This window comes from Camellia sinensis, chromosome 6 (assembly GCF_055761805.1).
Source record: "Camellia sinensis isolate YWXY chromosome 6, ASM5576180v1, whole genome shotgun sequence".
Taxonomy (NCBI): domain Eukaryota; kingdom Viridiplantae; phylum Streptophyta; class Magnoliopsida; order Ericales; family Theaceae; genus Camellia; species Camellia sinensis.
This window is the reverse complement of record NC_138966.1, coordinates 180,340,959-180,363,113: the sequence shown is the minus strand read 5'-3', so window position 1 is coordinate 180,363,113 and position 22,155 is coordinate 180,340,959. Positions and strand designations below refer to the sequence as shown.

Sequence of the window (22,155 nt, the reverse complement as noted above, 5' to 3'; positions counted from 1 at the left end):
GTAAATTTTTCATGGAATTATACACATTATAATTGAAAAAAAAATTAATTGAAAGAAAAATTATTTGAAAAAAAATTAATTAAAAAAAAATTTGTTAGTCAAATTTTCAAATTTCTATTTAAAAACCAACGAAAACTTATTTTTTAAGTTTATGTTTTTTTTTCAAATTTACAAAAAGTGAGACAACTATTTATAAACTAAAAAAATTATTAAATAAGTTTTTATAAATTTTTTTAAATTTTTTATAAATATAAGTTGAAAACTGAAAATGAAATAGTTACCGAATAGACTCTTAATAATAAAATATATAACAAGTTAAAAATTAACATTCATAAAATTTTATTAAAAATATCAAACATTTTTCAATTAAAATTGTAAATTATCAAACAGGCTACTAGGTTAAATGGAAAAAGAAGACCAAAGGTTTGAGTAGAAACCAAAGGTCCAGGTTTCAAAAGAAATCAGATTAGGGTTTTGTAGATGATGCTAATCCCTATCTTTGATATAATCTAGCCCCAGGATCCAATCTTTACATTAGGTGACGATTGTGGTGACGTTCTTGCGGTGCATGCGATGGAGATCGGGAAGCTAAACTACTTGACATATGTTTGGTGGTGTATTCCGTAGAGTCGGAGAATAGATTCGGTGATCGATGTGGTGACATTCCTGCCTGTATGCGCTTGAGATCCAGATGATGCCGGTGTATTATGTAGAATTGGAGAATTGGATTTCTTCATATATTGGGAAGTAAGTGTTAATTTAGATTTTATTGTGTTTTATCCATTGAATGGCGATGTATCCCTAACAATTTTGTGGGGGTTGCCAATGGATGTAAATTTATTTTTGATCTAGTTTTTTTATTTGCGTTGAATTGTGTTTGGATCATGAATTTGAGTATGGATATACGGAGAGAAGTGAAATGAGAAGGAAAAATTGTAAAAAATTGTAGGATTTGTTTGGTTTGTATTTCAAGATATAGGGTTCGTTTAGTTTGTATTTCTGAAAAATTTTTGGAAAATTTTCTCTACAAATAAGTTTTTAAAAATAATCAAACCAAACAAATTTTTCTAAAAAAATTTCTCAAAACTTGTAAACCAAACAAGTTTTCCAAACAAATCTCTCTCTTACACACATCAAATCAATTACTTTTTCCAAAATTCTCTCTCAAAATAATTTTCTAAAACATCTTTTGAAAAAAATCAAACCAAACAACTTTTCGTACTTTTTATCTCTAAAACACATCTCTCAAACACAAACCAAACATACCAATAATTTTTGAGAAAAATTTTTAAATTTTAAAATCACTTTCTCTTCGACGTATTAATTAATCAATTTTTCTCTCTCTTCTCTCATTCTCAATATTTTTTCTCTTGCACATATCTCCTCAATTACAACAAAATATCAAATCATTCTAAGCTCTCAAATTTCAAAATTATTTTCAAAATATACAATGAAACAAATCCAAAAAATTTCTAAACTCTCTCCTCAAAAATTTTTACCAAAAATTTATCTCAAAATACAAACTAAAAGTTTATCTCAAAATACAAACCAAACACACTCGGAAACTAATTTTTTGTTATTTTTCCTTTATCTCTTTCGATCCTTATCCAAATTTACGATCTAAACACAACATAAGTCTTGATGGGTTGGAATTTATATTTTAGTATGTCCTCCCAAAAAAATTGATATCTATATTATTGAGGAGAGAGGTTGATTATTTACGCTCCATTGTTTGGGCGGAAATGTTTTCTGTATTCTCTAGTGTTTAGTGTAATAGAAAATGAAAGTCAACCAAAAATATTTTTTATAATTAACAAAAAATAAGCCTATATGGACAAAAAATATTTTCTACTTTTAAAAGTTAGAAAACGTTTTCCGCACTAAAATCTTACCAATGTCACCATATTATCACCGCCACTTTCACCTCCACCAACCACACCACCATCACCGCAGTCCCCACCACCATCAACGTCACTATCACCGCCCCACCACCATGTCACCACCTCCCCCTCCACCTTCGTTTCACCACCACCACAACCAAACATAGAAAAATATTTTCACCAAAAAACATTTTTTGAAATTTTTTTCGATAAAAAATGTTTTCTGTCCAAACAAACGGAGCAGTAGATATAGATCCATCCTCAATGTGAGGTGCAATTGATTTGTTTTGTTTTTTTTGCTTGCCTAACTAGTCGCATTTTCAATTTGAACAATTTGATTCCTATATTTTTAATTTTGTTATAATATGGTACCTCTATACGATTACACCCATCGTCCTTGTAGTTTGTTTTGAATCCCATCTCTATAGGATTACACCCATCATCCCTATAGTTTGTTACATTTTAGAGGGACTAAAGTGTAATTCAAAACAAACTATAGGATTACACCCATCGTCCATATAGTTTGTTTTGAATTCCACTTTAATCCTTTTAATTTTGCATGTAATTTTTTTCATTCAAAATGCTAGCGACAATAAAATTGAAACCGTGTGTTAGATCATTTCCAATTATTCACCAAATTTTTCATCCAATTTGATTCCAAATCTGAGTAAAAAGTTTGATTTGATATCAACTACTCCAATCCTCTCATCAAAGTTTTATCAAAAATCTTTTAAAAAATTACTTTTTCATCCTAAATTTCACTTTTCATCAATATTGGTGAAAAAAATCGAGCTCCAATTCATCTTGTAATAATTTCATCAAACAAGTGGAAAAAGGGTTGTTGGAAATATGGTGAAAGATTTGGTTCATTTTTGATTTGATGAAAAATTTGCTTCTCCCTTGAGTTAATACAAGTTTGTTGAAAGGATTGGACCTCATTTTCACCAAAATTTTCATCAAATTTAAATTTGATGAAGGATTTGAGATGTTCTTACGTGGACTAAAGTGAAACTTCACTTAAACTTGAGAGACCATAAATTACCCTTGTTCTTTTTCTTTTTTGGTACATCGGAGGTTGTACCGTGGGACGAAGAGTCTTATCTATGGCAAGTTGAACCCTTCACCTTCATTTGAGGTGCAATTTGATGGACTAGATCTTGCCCATACTCGTTTAGAGGGTTGGAGCTCTTTTATCATAATCTTACAATTCGCAATTCGATTCATAATGTATACAACATTTATATGATTCTATTTTGGAAGTGAATCTATAATGAATTGCACAATTCACGATTCGATTCAATTTGTACGGTTCATGTAGTTTTTGAAACTATTGTGGCCGACATATGTCGATTATTTTTTCCCCCATCTTTTTAATAAAAGTGTTTAGTATGAAAATAACCAATATATATGATTTCATATTATTTTGGTGATCGGTGAACTTTTAATAGAATCCAATTAGATTAAGTTACCCATTATTGTCAAATCGCCAATCAAATAGTGAATCGTTTTGCTAAAATAGTGAATTATGAATCGTAAGATTCATTTTATTTAATATGATATATTATTTTATATATACATATAAAAATATATACCGTGTTTAAAATAAAGTAAATTATCAACATAACTAAATTATATATATGTATATACATATAAAATCATGTATAGCAATATAACGAATTATTTTATATATATTCATAGTTTGGCGAAAACAATGTTTTTCATGCATTCTGTAAACAAAAATAGAAATAGAACTTAGGCCAAGTTTGGCATCCTCCAAAAAAGTTAAAAAGTCAAAAAGTCACTATCTTATTTAAGTCACATCATCTTATTTAAGTCATATCACCTCTTTAACACATCACTTCAAATCCAACCCAAATCCAACCCATATTTCATAAAAAGTCAAAAAGTACACTTATTTAGTCTTTCCAAACTTAGCCTTAATCGCAGTGAATCGTGTGAGTCGTAGTGAATCACAATGAATCGTTAATTGAATTGTATGATTCACTCAATTTCTGATTCAATAGCACGATTTGAAACATTTTTGTTAAAACTCATATCGAATCATTAAAATAAACTTAGTTTAATATTATATTGGTGAGGTCAATTAAACCTAGTGGTTCCACAAGTTATTTATTTATTTTTTGAACAAGCATATATACCTTTTAAAATAAAGGATTCCAAGTAATTCTTTCTTGTTATTGAGTCATTGTTACTTAGAAAGGTATGTATGCTTAGTTTCCAAATTGTTAAGTTATTATTACTTGGAACTTGAAAGTTTGTCTTTGTTTACTTTATTTATTAAGAATAGTTGATAAGAAATATCTAAAAAAGGATAACATAAGGTGATGATCTTACATGAAAACTTGTGTTAACTTCTTAATTATTAGCTCACGTCATCATCAGTCAAAACAACATTTTCATTGATTTGAGTCTAAATATTTCATACTTATAAGATATATCTATATTTAATATCTAAGTGTGTAATATATTAGAAAAAGTGACCGAATCTTTATGATTAACTATTCGATTTGATTCTCGCTTTGGTACAAGGCCATTTCAATTCACTATTCGAGTCTTGATTTGACAACTACGGGTTAGAGTTTGAATGGGATTTGAAACCACAAGGGGGTTCTCTTCTTGTAATTTAACCATCGAGATTGGTCCGAGTTGAAACCACAAGAAAGTAAAGTAAAATTTGCCCCTTTTTATTTTTTATATAGGTAGTAAAATACTTTTTTCTTGACTAATCAGAAAATTTCATAATCAATAAAATCTTATTAAAGAATTTCGTTAACCAAGACACCCCTTCCTTACCTAAGCATTTTAAGCCTCGATACTATACGGATACAATATGGTCATGATGCCTCATGAGATTCCATCTTCGTTAATGCAAATTTCACCTCTATCTCCCTTAGTTGATAAAACTTATATTCTCTAGTTCCAGCTTTTTTAGCCAATCTTTTTCTCTTTTTTTTCGAGTTGAAACAAAGTGAAATTTGCCCCTTTTTATTTTTTTATATAGGTACTAAAATACTTTCTTCTTGACTATTCAGAAAATTTCATAATCAATAAAATCTTATTAAAGAATTTCGTTAACCAAGACACTCCTTCCTTACCTAAGCCTTTTAAGCCTTGATACTATAGGGATACAATATGGTCATAATGCCTTATCAGATTCCATCTTCGTTAATGCAAATTTCACCTCAATCTCCCTTAGTTGATAAAACTTAGATTCTCTAGTTCCAGCTTTTTAGCCAATGTCCCCCCCCCCCCCCCTCCCTCCAAATTTCATAAGGAATTATTAATTTAAAAGCCCATGGAAAATCTTCTTTCAATTTTTGGAAATAAATCAGAAAACTGATTGTTTTTAATATTTTTTCGTCATCCAAACATAGCCCATTTAAATGATTAATACATGAATATGTTCTAATTAGTAATTATTAGTATATGATACGAGAAGTGTGTCCAAAATCATCTGAAAATGTTTTATACTTATGAGTTGAAGATGATATTGAATTCCATTGGCGAGTATAAAGAATTGCTGGTTATTGAGTTGAAGATGATATTCAATTCCATTGACAAGTATAAATTACTTGCATTTAGGAAAAGGAGTGAATTGTTGTGTTGGTCTTCATTTAACTGATTACTGTTATATTCTTGAATCATAGTCCATTGAATTCCTTTTTGCGATGTTGCTTTTAAAAGCTGATACCTATGGTGCAGTTTATAGTCTGATGAAACATCATGGACAAGCAAGATCTGCTGCCTTTTAAAGTTGGACAATTGGCTGAGTCAATATCTTTCCTGCCAGGGTACCGTGGTGCATGGTTCCGATGCAAGGTATCATTGAGCACTACATTTTGATTTGATGCTCTTTTTATAACCTTCTATTGATGTAGACATGTCCCGAACATTTAAGTATATTGTGTAGTACATAATGTTATGGCATAAGATGTTTTTATGTGACAATGTACTGGAAATTAAGTGAGATTTAGGGGACAAAGGGAATTTATCTCTCCCACTTGGGTGAGATGACAATTATTTATAGTTTATTATCAAATGTAAGCTGCTGCTGCTTCTTTTTCCAAATATCTAATTTGGTTATGGGGTTGGACGCTCCCACACCCTTGTCCTTGTCACATAGTGTGGACACAGGTACACTAGGGAGAATTGAAGGGTCCATGTAACATTGACCAGAGTTATATCTTGGCTTGTATTTAGAATTTGGAGAAACCTCATCCTTTCTTCCGTTGATCTTTGAGTGGAAGAGTTTTATGTGAACTTACACCATATCTATATATTCTTTCAGATAAAAGAAATTAGGTGCAGCAGAGGGGAGTATTCCTTGGAATATTTTGATTTTCCTGATGAAAGTAAGTAACATCTGTTTTTGTATAAATTTTTAGGAGCTCGAGTTGCTCCTCAAGAATTGATGATGTATTTTCTTAGCTTATCCATGATATAGCTTTAGCCATTCAAAATTGTACTGTGATCTTTCCATTCGCCTTCATGTTCAATGACCAAATAATTAGTGTTTTCTTGAAATTGTGTTTTTCTACAGTTGTATCTCTGTAATCATGTTACAAATACAACTATTGAGTGTTATGGTAGTCAACATTTCATTGGAATAAAATTGCAAATAATGAATAGTTGTACGTTTGTGTGGTTGTATCTCTGTATTCATGTTGCACCTATTAAGTGGTATAGTAGTGAACATCACTGATATAAAATTACAATTTTTATAGTTGAATCTGGAGTTATATTTATTAAATTTTACTTAATTTATCTTCTTTTGACAAAGTCGGCTATAGTGCACAGAAGTATGAGCAGATGGATTACATCTTTGTTAACGCTTTCGCACAAAAATAAATATATAGCTTATCAATATAATAAAACTCATAATCTGTAGAACTAACAAGTCATAATACAGCACCTACGTCATACATGTTATGCATTTAATGAACAGAATAAGTAGCACCTTTTTTTAATTTAATTTATTTTAAATACATATATATACTTTTTATGACTCCCTTAATATAATTTAATCAAATAAATGATGGATTTAAGTTGCTGTGAAGTTTCATGGTTATGCAACTGCGAAGCAGTATTGAGCATATTTGAATAAAATTTCAGCAGCCTTCATTAATCTACATTTTTAGCATTTGGTACATGTCATAAAACAAACAGAAGAGTTTATGAAGGGTGAATGGGATGCAACTGAAGTTTAAGTCAATATAGTCTACCCCGAGGTTTATGTCTTTACATTTAAAAGGTGCCATCAGCTTTCTTTGTTTTTGAACTGAAGTCCTAGAAGAGTTCTTGTAGTTAAGGTTTTTATTCAAAGTATATCTTAATTAGTAGTTGAATCGCACATCTGCAGAAATCAAGTCGACCAGAATATACCAAGTGCCTCCAACGAGTAGGAGGCCAAAGGAGAAGAATATACCAAGGCAGCTGATGGTGCGTCCAGGGTATCCTCCTATCTATCTTGAAAGTCAAATGCCTCATGGTAATGCAATTTCTGAAGTAACAGTTGTTATCAGTGGTGTCTGGAAGGTGGGGGATTTGGTAGATTGGTTTACTGATGGTTGTTATTGGTCTGGAAGAGTGACTCAAATATTGGACAACGACAAGGTTCAGGTAATATTTTTTCGTCTTTGTCACTCCTTCACAATTATCAAATTACCTAGTTTGACTTTGTTGTGTTATTAATGCCTGTAACCATGTAGATGTGGTGTTTAACAATGATTTAAAGATTCCATGATGTCTGGAAAAAGTTTCTATCAGTTAAGCAAAGGAGGCCACCTTTTTTGTTTTTTGTTTTTTTTTGAGCATCAACAAAGAAATTTATTAATAATAAAAAGAAAGAAGGGGAGAGGACAAGAAGTCCTCAAACAAAGAAAAGGACAAAGGAAAGGAAAACAGTCATAACAGTCAAAACAAAAAGCACAAAATCCTAGCACTGGAAATGGCAAACAGCAGCCCGATCCCTAGAGATCAAGAAAAATGGAACTCCTTTAAAAGGAGGCGGCACAAATGCCCCAAAGGACGCCAAATATCCCGCCCTATCCCACAACGCCTCTGCAAATACATGACCAAATGAGCTTTGCCTGTATGGCCTGACCCTCCTATGATGTTCTCCATCCCTTAATTCTAGAGGCTATGGTTCTCCATTACCGAAAAACCTCATTGCTCTCTCACTCTCTAAGACCATTTGTGCTCTCACTGAGTTGATACAGGTGAGTCAACACCATTTCAATGACTGCCTTATTTCCTCGAAGCCTCCCTTCACTAGTCTACTGAGACTCCATCTCCACACTGAAATAACTGTGATTTGATGGTGGTGATGGTCTTGGACAATGTGGTTATGAGATGTGCACATAAACAATCCCTGGCCTGTAGCTGCAGCTGCTCACAGACTAATTGTCATGGAGAATTAAGCTTTGGACAACAAATATTTATAAATGAATTTTTCTCCATTGAACATTTTCTATTGATCAAATGATATTCTGGATTTTGTTAATGCTTTTGTGACATCATATACATGTTGATAGATTTGTTCATGTTTTGTTCATATATATTCTATTTTTATTTTCTTTCTCTAGATTGAGTTGCCTCCACCTCCAGTCGGTGAAGGTAAAGCTTATAAAGTTTTCTGCAAAGATCTGCGGCCATCCTTAGATTGGTCTCCAGAAGAAGGTTGGAGTGTTCCTACTTCTAAGGTGCCTCCCTCTGCTCATCCATCTGTATATTTGTATCTAGCTGTTTTTTTTTCCCTTTTCTTTTATCCCTCAGGTTTTTTTTTTTGGTGGCTAATCTGATATTCTGTTATTCGCGCAAATTCCTATGATCACTATCTTCTCTTTCCTAAAATCAATCTATATGGATATGTATACTCATTGAAGGAAGGGCATAAAACAGTACTAATAATTCTCCTGCAGCTTAATGTTAGGTATTGGTGTTTGACACGACAGATTAAAACTTCTCATTCTTTTTTGTTATTGGCAGAGTGTATTTTTTTACTCTGTATCTGGTTTTAAAATATTTTATACTCATTCCTGTCAGGAGCAAGCAGAAGTTAATAACTTACATTCAATAGCATTTTGTTATATCATGTAATGTACTTCAAATTGTTGTAAAACCCCAAAACATATAGGGTTCGTTTGGTTTGTATTTGTGATAAATTTTTGGAAAATTTTCTCTACAAATAAATTTTTAAAAGTAATCAAACCAAACAAATTTTTCCAAAAAAATTTCTCAAAACTTGTAAACCAAACAAGTTTTCCAAACAAATCTCTCTCTCACACACATCAAATCAATCACTTTTTCTAAAACTTTCTCTCAAAATAATTTTCCAAAACATCTTTTGAAAAAAACCAAACCAAACAACTTTTCGTACTTTTTATTTCTAAAACACATCTCTCAAACACAAACCAAACATACCCATATTTTTTCCCCATTGATTTGTAATAATTTGACCTGAATGCCACTGATTTGTAATTTTTCTCAATAATCAACTAAAGATATAAATGTTTCCCTCTCTCTCTCTCTCTCTCTCTCTCTCTCTCTCTCTCACTTTATTTTTTTAAATAGGTTAGTTAAGGAGACTGGAACCTGTGTCTGTTTATCAGGGGAATGTGACCCAAGTCAATGGGGTGTCCCCTTGGTGGCATTAATGTTTCCTCTTTTGTTACTTGTTTATTATGAATGGCTCTTTTATCCACCTTTCCAATTTAAGATGCCAAACTATTTTGTAAACTGTTTGTTCTTAGGAAGAAGTCTTCAAAGGATTTTAAGCATTGGGCGGATTTTCAATATGTTATTTTACAAATAAATTTTTTTTTTTTGCTCTGTTTCAATTGTTGCTGATAACTCTTTATGTTGGATCCAGTGATTGCTGATCCAAACCTAAATATTTGACCTATTTATTGTTTTCCTTTATATATTTCTATGTTCATCTGATATGTAAGTTAGATGCTCCGTCGTTCTTAAAATCTGGAAGCCATATCTTCAGTCATAAATGCTGATTTTGTCCCATCATTACTCATCTGCTTGCATTTGCATGGTACAGGAAGGAGAAAACTGTCACTGTGCTCGACTAATTAAACCAGTGAATCAAGGTAAGAGCTGCAGCAGGCTGAACATTTGTGGCTTAGTGTTTGAGGAAATTTTCAAGTTACGTTTTTGTTCAATAGGAATTCAGGTTCCTTCTTGAATGAATGCAATTGCAGACGTTTCAGTGCATTTTGTCCTTGGTGCTAATTTTATTCTATCACATGAATTCATATGATAGGATCAACTACTTGTGGCACATTGTGTGTTTAGAAATATTCATGGATTGGAAGCAAGGAAAGTTGTTAACACTAAATAGGTCATCTAATTGTTTAAATTGTGTTTGAAATCTAGTTAATTTTACAGTCTAGGGCATCTTTTTGTATTTTGTAGCCGCATTAGACAAGGGACATAGTAACTGGATACTCTTGATAACTCTCACTGGATGCACTTTCTTGTGCTTTGGAGATGTGGTGATAACTGAGAGTTATCATATTATTAATTTGTGAAAATTATAATGAGTTTCTAAATTGTTCTGCATACATGGAAGGATCTATTACTTGGTCTCGTAAGTGGATGCATGAAAGTGGAAATAGACTGTTTTTTCATATAATGAATGTTTATATATTTTACTTGGTGGTCAAAGTCAATGATATAGTAGGTTGATAAATGCAAGTTTGAATTTCTATAATCAGGGCAATCAACAGATTAAAAATGTATGGCACTGGAGTAGGCTTCTTTGTTTCAGTTCATTTCTGCTGAAAAAACAGCAGCAGCTGGAGCAAAATTTAAAGTCTACTTATTGTCTCAAACTGTCAATTGCCCTGTAGGTGGAGTGTTGAATCGTCATAGCACCAGATTAGATGTGTTTCCAATTTTGAGTTGATAACCCAACCATTGTTATCATCTGTTTTCACTGAACCTGTGCTTCAATCAGTTGTTTTCTAAAAAATATATAAAAAAGAAAAAATAATGCAATGAACAATATCTTTGGCTATGCCCATATCTTTTGTTTATTTAGTTGATTTTTGCATCAACTTCAGTTGTTTAAAGTTTGAATCTTTGTAGCTGCATCAGGCCTACCGAACTTGGAGATGTATGCAGTGGATGAAGGAATAAAAGATGTTTCGGCAACAGCTGGATCACCATTTGATGCTTCCCTCTCTTCTCAGATTTCAGCAAACTCATTATCACCTACATATAAATTTATCGAAAAAAATAAATTGTCACCTACATATAAATCGAAGCACTCTATAATGAAAGAGACGACAGGACAACCTTTGAGCGTTGTTATTCCCAAGGGACCAACACAATGGTTAGAAGCAAATACGAATGATGCCATTGGCAAAACAAGTTGTTCAGACAGCGTCTCTAGTTCACATGTTAGAGACGCTTCAGCTGAAACTCCGGGGCATCCAGCTGGGGAAGACCAGTACTATTGTAGTGGGTCCTCAAAGAAAATGAGAACTGATGAAAGTATCTCTTTAAATTCCATGTGCTCGGACACATTAGAAGCTGCAATTTTGGATTTGGAGGAACTTGTTAACAGGGTCAAATGGCTGAAGGGCATCTTAAATTTTGGAGTTCCCTTATCTCACGCTGGGAGGCCTTCATGGAAGTTTATGGAGCACCGTGCATCATCCAGACCAAAATGAGTGCTTCAAATAGTGTAAGCTTTCTTTTCCTTTTAAGATGTGATTTCTAAATAAATTGCAAGACCTATATGTACATAAATTTTGGTTGCTTTGGGAAACGTTGTTGTATTTGTCAGGAAAACACACATTACTGATATGGAGAATACATGATGTGTCCATGTCTTTTGTATACATGCACCTTGATTGTGTATTTTCTCCAGACCTTTAATATCTTTCAATATCTTCATTGTAATACCTGGAAGACTAGAATCACCATCTGTTTCAGCATTTTAGAGATATTTGCATATAATATATATATATATATATATATTTCCAACAGTTAATATCTAAACAAAAGATCATTGTGCATTTCAAGTTGAATTACAGATTATGTGTAACTAGTGTCCCTTAACTACATATGCATCTGATCATATATGTAGTAACCATTATATATTAAAATAACAACAATTAATCTTTATCAGAAAACCTGCTAAAGACCATAACTATAGAGTACTTACTGCTGGTGCCATAGAGAGATTTGTTTTTAAATCTCGCATTAAAAAATCATGGCTGTACTTAACAATAAAACACTCTAAAAACCCCACGTATGATGAATTTTTTTTTTGTTGCCCTGGGAAAAATAAGTCCCACTCCTATTACACAGGAACTTGAAGTGAAACAAATTGTACTAAAGTAGAATTTAAGAATTTTTTATTCTTACTTATTCTGAGTCTTTCCTAAATACTTCAAATGTTCAAATCAAGAAGTCACAATTAGTCAAATAATATGACTAAATTACTAGTAAAAAGTAATTTATCAAAAAAAGAAAAAAAAGAAGAAGTTACTAGTAAAAAGTGAGAACTTAGTTCTTAACTAATATATTTATGAAGATGCCAAAAATAAAATTTTCAATTATTATTGCAACAATTTGTATCTGTAGCTAGTTCATTCTGATATGAACCATAAGATCAACTAAGGTCAATAACTTGCCCTGATGAAATAAGTACTCACCTTTTAGTTAGTTTATTCCATAATGAACCAGTGCCCTATGGAATTGATTGATTTCCATTTCAATCAAAGACATTTATATGAAGGACTATATACCCGTCATTTTATTGAAATTTAAGTTAATTTTCTATTTTTTAAAAAAATAAAATTAATAAAAAATTATAGTACTTTCATTTATCAAGTCATGTATACTTTAATTACTAGTTTTATTTGAATTTGAAAAGTTCAATTAGGCGTTTTCTTTCCTCAGTTTTGACCAATTACTAGAAAATTATCCCCTCTTTTTAATGAAGAGGATGCTGTCTAAAAAACAAATAGGTAATAAATAGTAAAGAATGAGTCCTTTTGAACAATGTCTTTCACATCCAACTAGAATAATGAGTAACCTCTAGATTTTAAATGGCAGTTGGAAAAAAAAATGTACTAATATATAAAAAAAGCGTATTTGTAAAAATATTTGGAAAAGGAAAGGATATTGGGCAGCTTTAAATGCTTTTTTGTTAGGGAAATCTCTTTCATTAGGCAGTTCCCGATAGTCTACATCAATTAGAAAAGTGGCACTTCCATTTTTTATCATGAATCTAGGTGCCTTAATTGTTATTTGTCTTCACGTTGACAAATAGAGGGGAACATCTCTAATCTAAAGAAACAAACAAATATTACCAAGTTTTTGCTTTCTTCCTATGTTCTCAGTTGTTTGAATCCTTTATATTTTGTGTCTTGATGCTGTAAAATAATTAGATATAGAAAATATGAATGCCATGTATTATGCCTTGATTATCTATACTCATATATGGTCATGCTTTGATGTACATGACTTCTTATGTGTTCATGAAACAGATGCTATGAAAACATATTTAGACTTCTTTTTTTAAAATCCTATGATATGTTAACTTCTAGAGTAATTAGTTTTCTTTATTTGGTAGAGACATATATCACAATGAATGCTTGCTTGTTCAATTACTGTGTTGTGTGTGTAGTTAGCTTCCTATGTGCCAAAGCCGAAACTCGCCCCCTAGCTTTGTATTGAAAGCAAGAAAGTGTTAATGTACACCTCCTACACCACTAAAACCTACCACTACCACTACACACCTCCACTACTCCTCACCCACTCCACCTACCACCTCCACTTTACCTACTACCACCACCCACTCTACACCTACTACTCCCAAAACCTCTCTATATATAGGACTTGTAATATACAGATACAAATAACAACACATCAATCTTGTAATATACACAATCAATCAATAATACATCAATTTATCAATTTATTTTACATGGTATCAGAGCTAGGTTAAGAACCTATTCATTCTGCTTCACCGGCGGGCGGCAGCCTCGCCTTGGCCGCCCGCCGGACCTCTACACATACCCAGACTGTAACTTCATCTTCCTCTCTCTTACCTCTCGGCTCTCTCAGACCATGACTCACACATCTCTCTCTCTAGAGACCAAAGAACACACACCCATCACCTCTCCCTCTCGGCATACACACACATTTACAGAAGCAATACCTCCCTCAACAAAGCGGGTCTCATCTCGGTTCACAGCTTCCGCAGTCACTCTCTTCGCCCTGCTTTTGCTTTCAACTTCACCGCCGTCTCCGCCCCTAGCAACCTCCACATTCCGGTACCGCCGCCGCCGCCGAAGGCGGGTCTCATCTCGGTTGGGATGAAGATCTTCCCGACAGAGGGCGTCGCCGCCCTTGTACTCCCACATCTCCGCCACCGGCCGATCCCACATCAAATACTACTGGCGGATACCCTGTAGAAAAGTGTGGAAGGAGGGTACTGATAATACATCCCAAAAGAAAACCCACCTTCCTCCATTGACTCAAATATAGTCTTCTGCGGATACCCTTCCACCATCATTTTATTATCATTCTCAGTCGCACCATACGACGTCGTTGAGTGCACATACAGCCGGTTCGGCTGCGTCAAAATCGGTATCGACGCGAACCACCGATCACAGACCGCAAACTCCATCACCAACTCCTTATAAACCGGCACTAACTCCGGTCTGAACCCGTTCATCACCACCTCAGACATATCTTTTTCCACACTCTCGGCTTGCTCTGCAAACCCTTCCATTGCCGGTTATGGCCTTGGATTTGATCAAATGGGAAAATCACACCCATCTGGCACTCTCACCAACAAGATGGCATTTCCTTTTCACCCACCCAGCCCACTCAACTTCCTTTTTTCTATTTTATTTTGTTTTTAATATATATATGTATATTTTAATCTATTACTCAAAGCAAACCCACCATGGTTTCTTTATTAAAACATCACCTTTTCCACCGCCCACAATTCTTTATCTTATATATATATATATATCTTTCACAAAAAAAAAAAAAAAAAAAAAAAAACAAAAAAACAAACAAACAAAACAAAAACCTTCTATTCCTTCCCTCTATTTTTTTTTTTCTGATCAGTCTTGTACCTTCAAGCCATTCGGATTTGTCCAATCACCTCATTTTATTCATATAGTGATCAACCCCGATCACAATTTTACACACAACAACAACAAAAAAAAAAAAAAAAAAAAAATAAAAAAAAATACAAAAAAAAAAAATACAAAAAAAAAAAAAAAAAAAAAACAATACAACCAAACAACCACATTCACAGGTGGGATTTTTCTTCTCTACTCTGCCGCCGGTCTTTTCTTTTTGCCTCCGTCCTGGGCGGCCCTTGACGGTGCTGCCTCCGTATTTTCCACGCCGCCGAGCACGTTCACTCCCCCATACTCCTCCACTGCAGCATATGGCGGCCCTCCAAATCGGAACATCACGGTGGCCTTCCGCTTCAGCTCCTTGTTTTCTGCCCTTAGCACGCTTATCTCTGCTCGCGCATCCTTATACATGCGTTGGAGCAGAGCCAGCTGGGAGTTTAACTGCTGCACCTCATTTGTCCTACTCTGCAGCCGGTGTGACAAGTTTGTGACCGCCGTCATGGACTCCACACATGCCTTCAAAGTATACTGATTCGCCTCCACATCCGTTTGCACTGCCATTTTTTGCTCCACCGACTGCATCGGAAAGTTCAACGGAGCAAACCCCGTGGTGTTTGGTTGAGGTTCACGGGACACCGCACCAGTTTTCTCTCTTGTTGACTCGTTGAGGTCTGGAAAGAGAGTGAGCAGACTCCGGGAAGACGAGGCCATTTTCTGGGCAACAGAGTATTACAGACTATCTCTCGCAACAGAGTGTTACGGACTCTCTCTCTCAGCACAACGAAGAGTTTTTCAGAGAAATTCGCAGGTTTTTTGTCTCAGCCTTTGCCTCAGCCTCAGGTTCAGTCTTGGTTATATAGCCGAGGCAGCCACGCGCATCGCGCGCCTCTTGACGCCAGACAAACCGGGCACGCCAGCCAAGGCACTCACGTGCCTCGCCATCATATCTGGCACGCCTTTTGATGCATCGGGCACGCCTTTTGATGGCACGCCTTTTGACAGATTGGGCACACCTTTTGAGGGCACACCTTTTGAGGGCACGACTTTTGAGGGCTCGATATCTACATCCATGTATATCTTTTGGGCAGCCTCTATACACACTCATGCAGTGTCTTCTACACCGGCCAGCTTTATCAATCCCTTTGTTTCAACCTCAAATAGGTTTCTATCTTCACACCTATTTGAGTTTGAGGGGGGGTTATACATATATCATGGTGAGCACAGTTACACACCCTGCGAACCACCCAAGCCACCCCATGGCGCACTCCCTAAGTCGCCCCCTTGGTGCACCACCACAAGCTTCTACAACGGTCCGACATGACCCCATAAACTGTCCCGACATTGATTCCGGTCAGCTTCTACAACGGTCCGACATGACCCCATAAACTGTCCCGACATTGATTCCGGTCAGCTTCTACAACGGTCCGACATGACCCCATAAACTGTCCCGACATTGATTCCGGTCAGCTTCTACAACGGTCCAACATGACCCCGTAAACTGTCTTCTACATCGGTCCGACATGACCCCGTAAATTGTCCTGCTACATCGGTCCGACATGACCCCGTAAACTGTCTTCTACAACGGTCCGACATGACCCCGTAAACTGTCCTGCTACAACGGTCCGACATGACCACGTAAACTGTCTTCTACATCGGTCTGACACGACCACACAGTGTCTGCTACAACGGTCCGACATGACCCCATAAACTGTCTGCTACATCGGTCTGACACGACCATACCGTGTCTCCTATCCTGTTTTATTTATCAGTTTATTTTTCTGTTTTGTTACTCTCTTCAAACTCAAGTTGGTTAGTCCTATCCTCCTTGAGTTTGAGGGGGGCTGTTAATGTACACCTCCTACACCACTAAAACCTACCACTACCACTACACACCTCCACTACTCCTCACCCACTCCACCTACCACCTCCACTTTACCTACTACCACCACCCACTCTACACCTACTACTCCCAAAACCTCTCTATATATAGGACTTGTAATATACAGATACAAATAACAACACATCAATCTTGTAATATACACAATCAATCAATAATACATCAATTTATCAATTTATTTTACAGAAAGGAATGCTTTTCCGTGCTTTGTTGGTGAGACCGAGTCTCTTACCGGCCTCTATTCTGTTTATGGGAAAGCACTTGTTTGTGAAGACCCGTGTTTATCTCCCAATTTCATGAGATAAATGCAAAATCACTATTCTTCATCAGTTGGGGATCTTCTTTTGAAGAAAGTCGAAAGATTTCAGTGGTTGGTTTTGGAGTAACTTTGTTTGGCCTAGTGTTCACTCTGTTCTCTTTGATGAAATTCTAGAATTGGGATATAATTTTTTAAAATTATTCTATGGTTTTTGTAGTGTAATTATTTGCAAGCATTGCAATGATAATTTCACCTGAAAATTTTGCACCAGTTTCAGCAACTGTGGTATCTGAACTTGTCTTCTTGCTTCTATTTTCTCTTCACGATGTTCACTGAACCCCACTTCTTGTGCTTTTGAGTTTGATGTTATATGCTGTAATGATTTAGTTTAGGGAATAATTTGAAAATGATGGAAGAACAAGTATTTGAAAATGATGGAAGTACAAGTGGTTCACGCATAAATTTATGCCATAAAAACTTGTACCATCATCATTTTGAAATTATTCTTTCTACCCTCCACTTTTTTGATATTCCCCCTTTAATTTATATATGTTAATCACCACTCCAATGACCGTCTTCAATATGTTTTGTAATTGAATATAAATGAAATTATTTCAGGCCTCGAATAATATCTTGGATCTCCAGTCAAACAAGGGACGTATTCTCTTCTTCTTAGTGTGTGCTGATTGATATTTCTTCAACATTCTTGTGTGATGCTTTTCCAATGTGAAGGAAGGTAAAAGTTTTAGTCCCTCCCATTCTCTTACCTGTTTCAAATGTACACGGAGGGATATAGAGGTTCAGACATTGTTGTCATTTTAGTGTGTTGCAGGAGGCTGGTGGATGCATTACTGTCTTACTGCAAGACGGTTTTTGTTGTGGTGGCGCAAACCTTACAGATATATGATCTTGTATGGAAAAAGCGAACACCGTGTAATATCTGCCATCTGATCTGCTAGGGTTCTATTTGTCCCAGTGCTAGCTCCAGTCAATTGGCTTTGTATTTTTTGTTTTTGTCGCTCCACATGTATGTTCAAAATTGCAATGTTAGTTCTGAGGGGCTAGAGAAACTGACATGAAACTGACATTTTATTCCTTGGTCATAACTCTTTTGAGTGAACTTGTAAAAATCTTGCTTCTTGTGTTTTCATGTGGTGGTGGTGCTTTCCTTCTTCCCCACATTTTCGCACAAATTTAATGAGTTTTTTTATTTTTATAAATAAAAAAAATTATAAAAATATGTGTTAAGCTGCACCAGCTCTGGTCAGTACATTCTTTTGTTTGGATGTCCACAATCTATAGGGGGTTGGCATTGTAGTGCCGGCTTGAAGAGATGCTAAAATCTCTCTCCAGTTTCAAAGCATATTACAGCATTGGGTGTTTGTTTAATACTGCCTATGAGAATTTTTTTTTTATTCCATTTACTTTTTTTTTTTTTTTAAATTCAATTTTTATTTATTTATTTAGACAAATTTAATGGAACGGATCATGTGCTCCACGAAGAGGTAAATTCAGATCACTGCATTCATTATGTACTTTCATTTTTTTTAGGACTTTGAAAGTGTGGGCCAAGAAATTTCTCAAAAAATAAAAATAAATAAAAATAATAATAATAATAATAATAAAATTGTGTGTAAGTAAAAAAGAATCACTTTATAGTCGAGAGAAGATCAATATGAATTTTACATATTTTAATTATTTTTTTTTTTTGGAAAATACACATTATTCCCATGATGAAAACTCCTGAATTCTGTTAATTATGGTGCATTTCTTAAATTTAGCAATAATGCTACAGTGATAATCTTCAAATTATGAATGACACGTGAAATAGGTTGCACATTAAGTCGTATCTAAATTTTTTATCTTAAAAAAAAATAATATTGTACCTAAAGTTGATAATAATTATTTATATTGATAAATAAAATGATATTTATTTATCTATATTATTACAAATGCGAGTACTGGGCTTGGTGTTCAAGTATTTAGTAGTTTCTCTTTCTATCACGTATCTTTTATTTTTTAATTAAATCTAAATAAAATTCTTATCGCTTGATTAGTACATAATATTTAATAAATATTTTATTTTAGATTTGGATATTTGAATTGTATATCCTTTGCCGGTAACATTATCTCTTGTACAAGAGAGGGTTTAGGATTTCGCAATACACGCGAAATCACCAGTCTCCCATCCCTCACGGTATGACTCCCGCACCCTCAAATTGGTCACTTATGTTGTGTTTGGTTGAGGGATTTGAGGAGGGATTTGGAAATGGAAATGGAAAAGGTAGGTGAAATATAAATAAAACATGCCTAAATTTCACATAGTTTCACACACCTTTTCCCTTTCCCTTTCCAAATCCCTCCCCAAATCTTCCAACCAAACACACCATTAAAGACTTGATCTTTATATCGTAGAATCAATGTGGGATCTCCCCTTCCCTCTATTGCTGCAATGGCAATTCAGAGATTTGTTTCATCGAGACATATCAATCAATGGATTGTGATTCATCGTAATTGTGTTTTTTTTTTTTTTTTTTTTTTTTAAAGGTTTTGTAAGGAAGCTAGGGTTGTTTCTTTCATGTAATCGATTTTATCGAGGAGGTGTTTGATGAAATGAGAAGCTGATTTCAGTGTAGGATGGCTGGGTGGTGATTGAGCTCATGAGTCAATTTGGGTGTGTGTAACTCTCAGCCTTGGCAATACATGATTTCAACAGAACAAAGCACACGGGATTGAGGCTAAGAGAAGAAAGTAACACAGAGACAATACATCGAAGGATTTAAAGAAAAAAATAATAAAAAAAAATATTTAAGCTACTCGATTAAAAGTTCAATTTTAAAACTTTTGGATCATAAGATAAAAATAATTTGAAAAATTATATCACTTCTATTATTTATTTTCTATTACCGCCGTTGGTCGCTGTTGGCTGTGGTAGTGGTGGTTGCAGTGTGAAACCATGAAAATCCTCTCACATGGATTGTAGAGATTCAACGAAGAGATGAGCTTTGTCCCTGTAGATCTGCAAAGATGAACATAGTCGGCGCTACCCAATCGGGGTTGCCGGCCAGAGACACTCCGTTGTAAGGAATTGCCGAGTGGAGCAAGTTGAAGCAGATTGTTAAGTTGATTTCTTACCCTTGAGCTAGTATAAATCATGGTTGTACCAAGTCGGAGTAAGCTAGTACTATATTGTATATAATGTATATTTGCCCCATTGCTTGCAAATAAGATTTGTTGTTCGGAAGGAATAAAATTGATTTTGGCCAAAATACCTAATGTGGTCCGTTTTGCAACTATTGGCGAACTTTGGTTACTTCTTGACTCCTTGGATTGGTGGGGTTGGACTCTTTTAGTTGATATGAATCCTCAGGTATATTCGGATGTTGATTTTGGCACCTCCGAAATGTTGACAAATTTGAAGCCGAAATGCTAGTTTGATGACGAGACAGTAGCGCTGATCAATATTCCTGCACTTTCGAGAATTAAATCATGAGATTGTTATAGAAGAGATAGATGAATTAATAATTTTAAATGTACTTGAGCTATTGTGTCTTTCTTCTTCTTTTTTTTTTTAATATTATTTTTAAGATGACAAATGGTGTGAAGCCGAATGCAAAAGAAATTCAAGTTGTGGGTCTTGCCCCAGGTGGCGGTCGATGACTGAGAGATGAATGAATGATCGGTGAAGATGGATGATTGTGGCCTAGCTCCAGGAGCCTGTTGTCAAAATTGCATGCTGATCAGACACAATCTAACTGTTGATATATCATTTAATGTTCTCGATTGGTCGGTTTATATATCCCAATACGAGACTTAGAATTGGCAAAATTGGACCCTAAAAATGAATTCTAAACCGTGAAAAATGCGAGGGTAGACATCCTTGAAGGTATCGAACCACTCGATTAACTCGAACGCGCCAAGATGTAACGGAGCAACTTACGCTGAAAAGCGCGCAATAAATCCTAATGCCATCTTCTTCATGCAGCAGGTCGTGAAATGTAGAATTTTTAGGTTCAAACTCCTGACTTTGAGCCCTTGTATCTCCCTCTTTATAAGTTTGATTGGCTTAATTTTTGCAGCGTCAGATTCATGTCTCGACCTAGTATTCATTCCATCATTTAGATGCCTCATTCCATTTTTGTTTGGATGCTGTCGTATCTCTAAAAGTTGACCAAAAATAAGATTGTTCTAGTAATTATTGTTATTATTTTCCGGATTGTCCTCTGCTAAAGTGTGGTCAGTGGAAGAATGTGCTTGATGGGGGAATATGCTCGGCAAAAGAGTTTGGTGTTACACATTGTTGAATATGCACTCGGCGACGAATAATTGAGGCCGTTCTCGCTGCCAAAGAATAGAGCTTGGGGTTATAGGGCTATCGAGTAGTTGTGTAGCTTTGCCGAGCAATTTGCTATGAGTCGTGACACTGTCGAAATACATATGCATGGGCTCGAACGCCGAATATAAATGGGGGCTGTAATGCTGCCGATCAGCCTTGTTGAGTTGCCGACCAGCTTCATTTGTTTTTAAACACATGAACGTAATGGCCTATGAACTTCGGGCTTTCGTTTTTGTGGATGAGTTTGATGATCAACCCCGACCACTGACTGCTCGGGTTCAAGTTTCTTGTTGAGTGATGTTGCTGATGAGCTTTCTAGAGAGAGAATCTAGGCCCAGACTTGGGTCTTCTTGTTCTTCGACTACACATGGCAATGGTGTTGTCAAACTGCTTTGCGGTCGGTAAGTGGATTAGTTGTGTTGACATTACTTCGGTTTCCACGACCATCCTCTTGGTGCTTGCTGAGCTTGACCTAACTATAAATTGGTGCCGATCGACACTCCTTTTAGCTTGCCGAAACACGACGTCTATTAGTTTCTTAGCTTGTTGAAACAATTGGTCAGCAGTCGGCCATCAGAGAGATGGTTACTGAACTCTATTTGTGAACATCTTCTAGCAAGGCATAATATTTTTAATTA

At 35.1% G+C, this 22,155-nt stretch overlaps 1 protein-coding gene across 12 annotated transcripts; it reads left to right on the top strand.

Moving 5' to 3' along the window:
• The first annotated feature begins 374 nt into the window (after window positions 1–374).
• LOC114259392 (uncharacterized) lies at window positions 375–18,311 on the top strand. 12 transcript variants are annotated; one of them, XM_028199402.2, is made up of 10 exons: window positions 395–747; window positions 5,604–5,720; window positions 6,190–6,253; window positions 7,261–7,351; window positions 7,424–7,520; window positions 8,486–8,602; window positions 9,952–10,000; window positions 11,001–11,601; window positions 17,800–17,917; window positions 18,004–18,311. In XM_028199402.2, exons 2-8 carry the CDS (start codon window positions 5,625–5,627, stop codon window positions 11,585–11,587), a joined length of 1,101 nt encoding a protein of 366 aa, XP_028055203.2. In that variant the 5' UTR covers window positions 395–747; window positions 5,604–5,624; the 3' UTR covers window positions 11,588–11,601; window positions 17,800–17,917; window positions 18,004–18,311. The 12 variants fall into 12 exon arrangements, with proteins under 12 accessions (XP_028055200.2, XP_082731676.1, XP_028055203.2 ...); XM_082875552.1 differs by having other exon boundaries at window positions 397–747; window positions 11,010–11,601; window positions 18,014–18,311; XM_082875551.1 differs by having other exon boundaries at window positions 397–747; window positions 11,010–11,601.
• The last annotated feature ends 3,844 nt before the right edge of the window (window positions 18,312–22,155 follow it).

What these genes read in the sequence shown, in the direction of transcription:
- LOC114259392 (XM_028199399.2), top strand. Translation starts at nt 5,625, where the DNA reads ATGGACAAGCAAGATCTGCTGCCTTTTAAAGTTGGACAATTGGCTGAG. An exon ending in TGGACAACGACAAGGTTCAG is followed by an intron (nt 7,521 to 8,485) that starts GTAATATTTTTT and finishes TTCTTTCTCTAG; the next exon opens with ATTGAGTTGCCTCCACCTCC. An exon ending in GGAGTGTTCCTACTTCTAAG is followed by an intron (nt 8,603 to 9,951) that starts GTGCCTCCCTCT and finishes TGCATGGTACAG; the next exon opens with GAAGGAGAAAACTGTCACTG.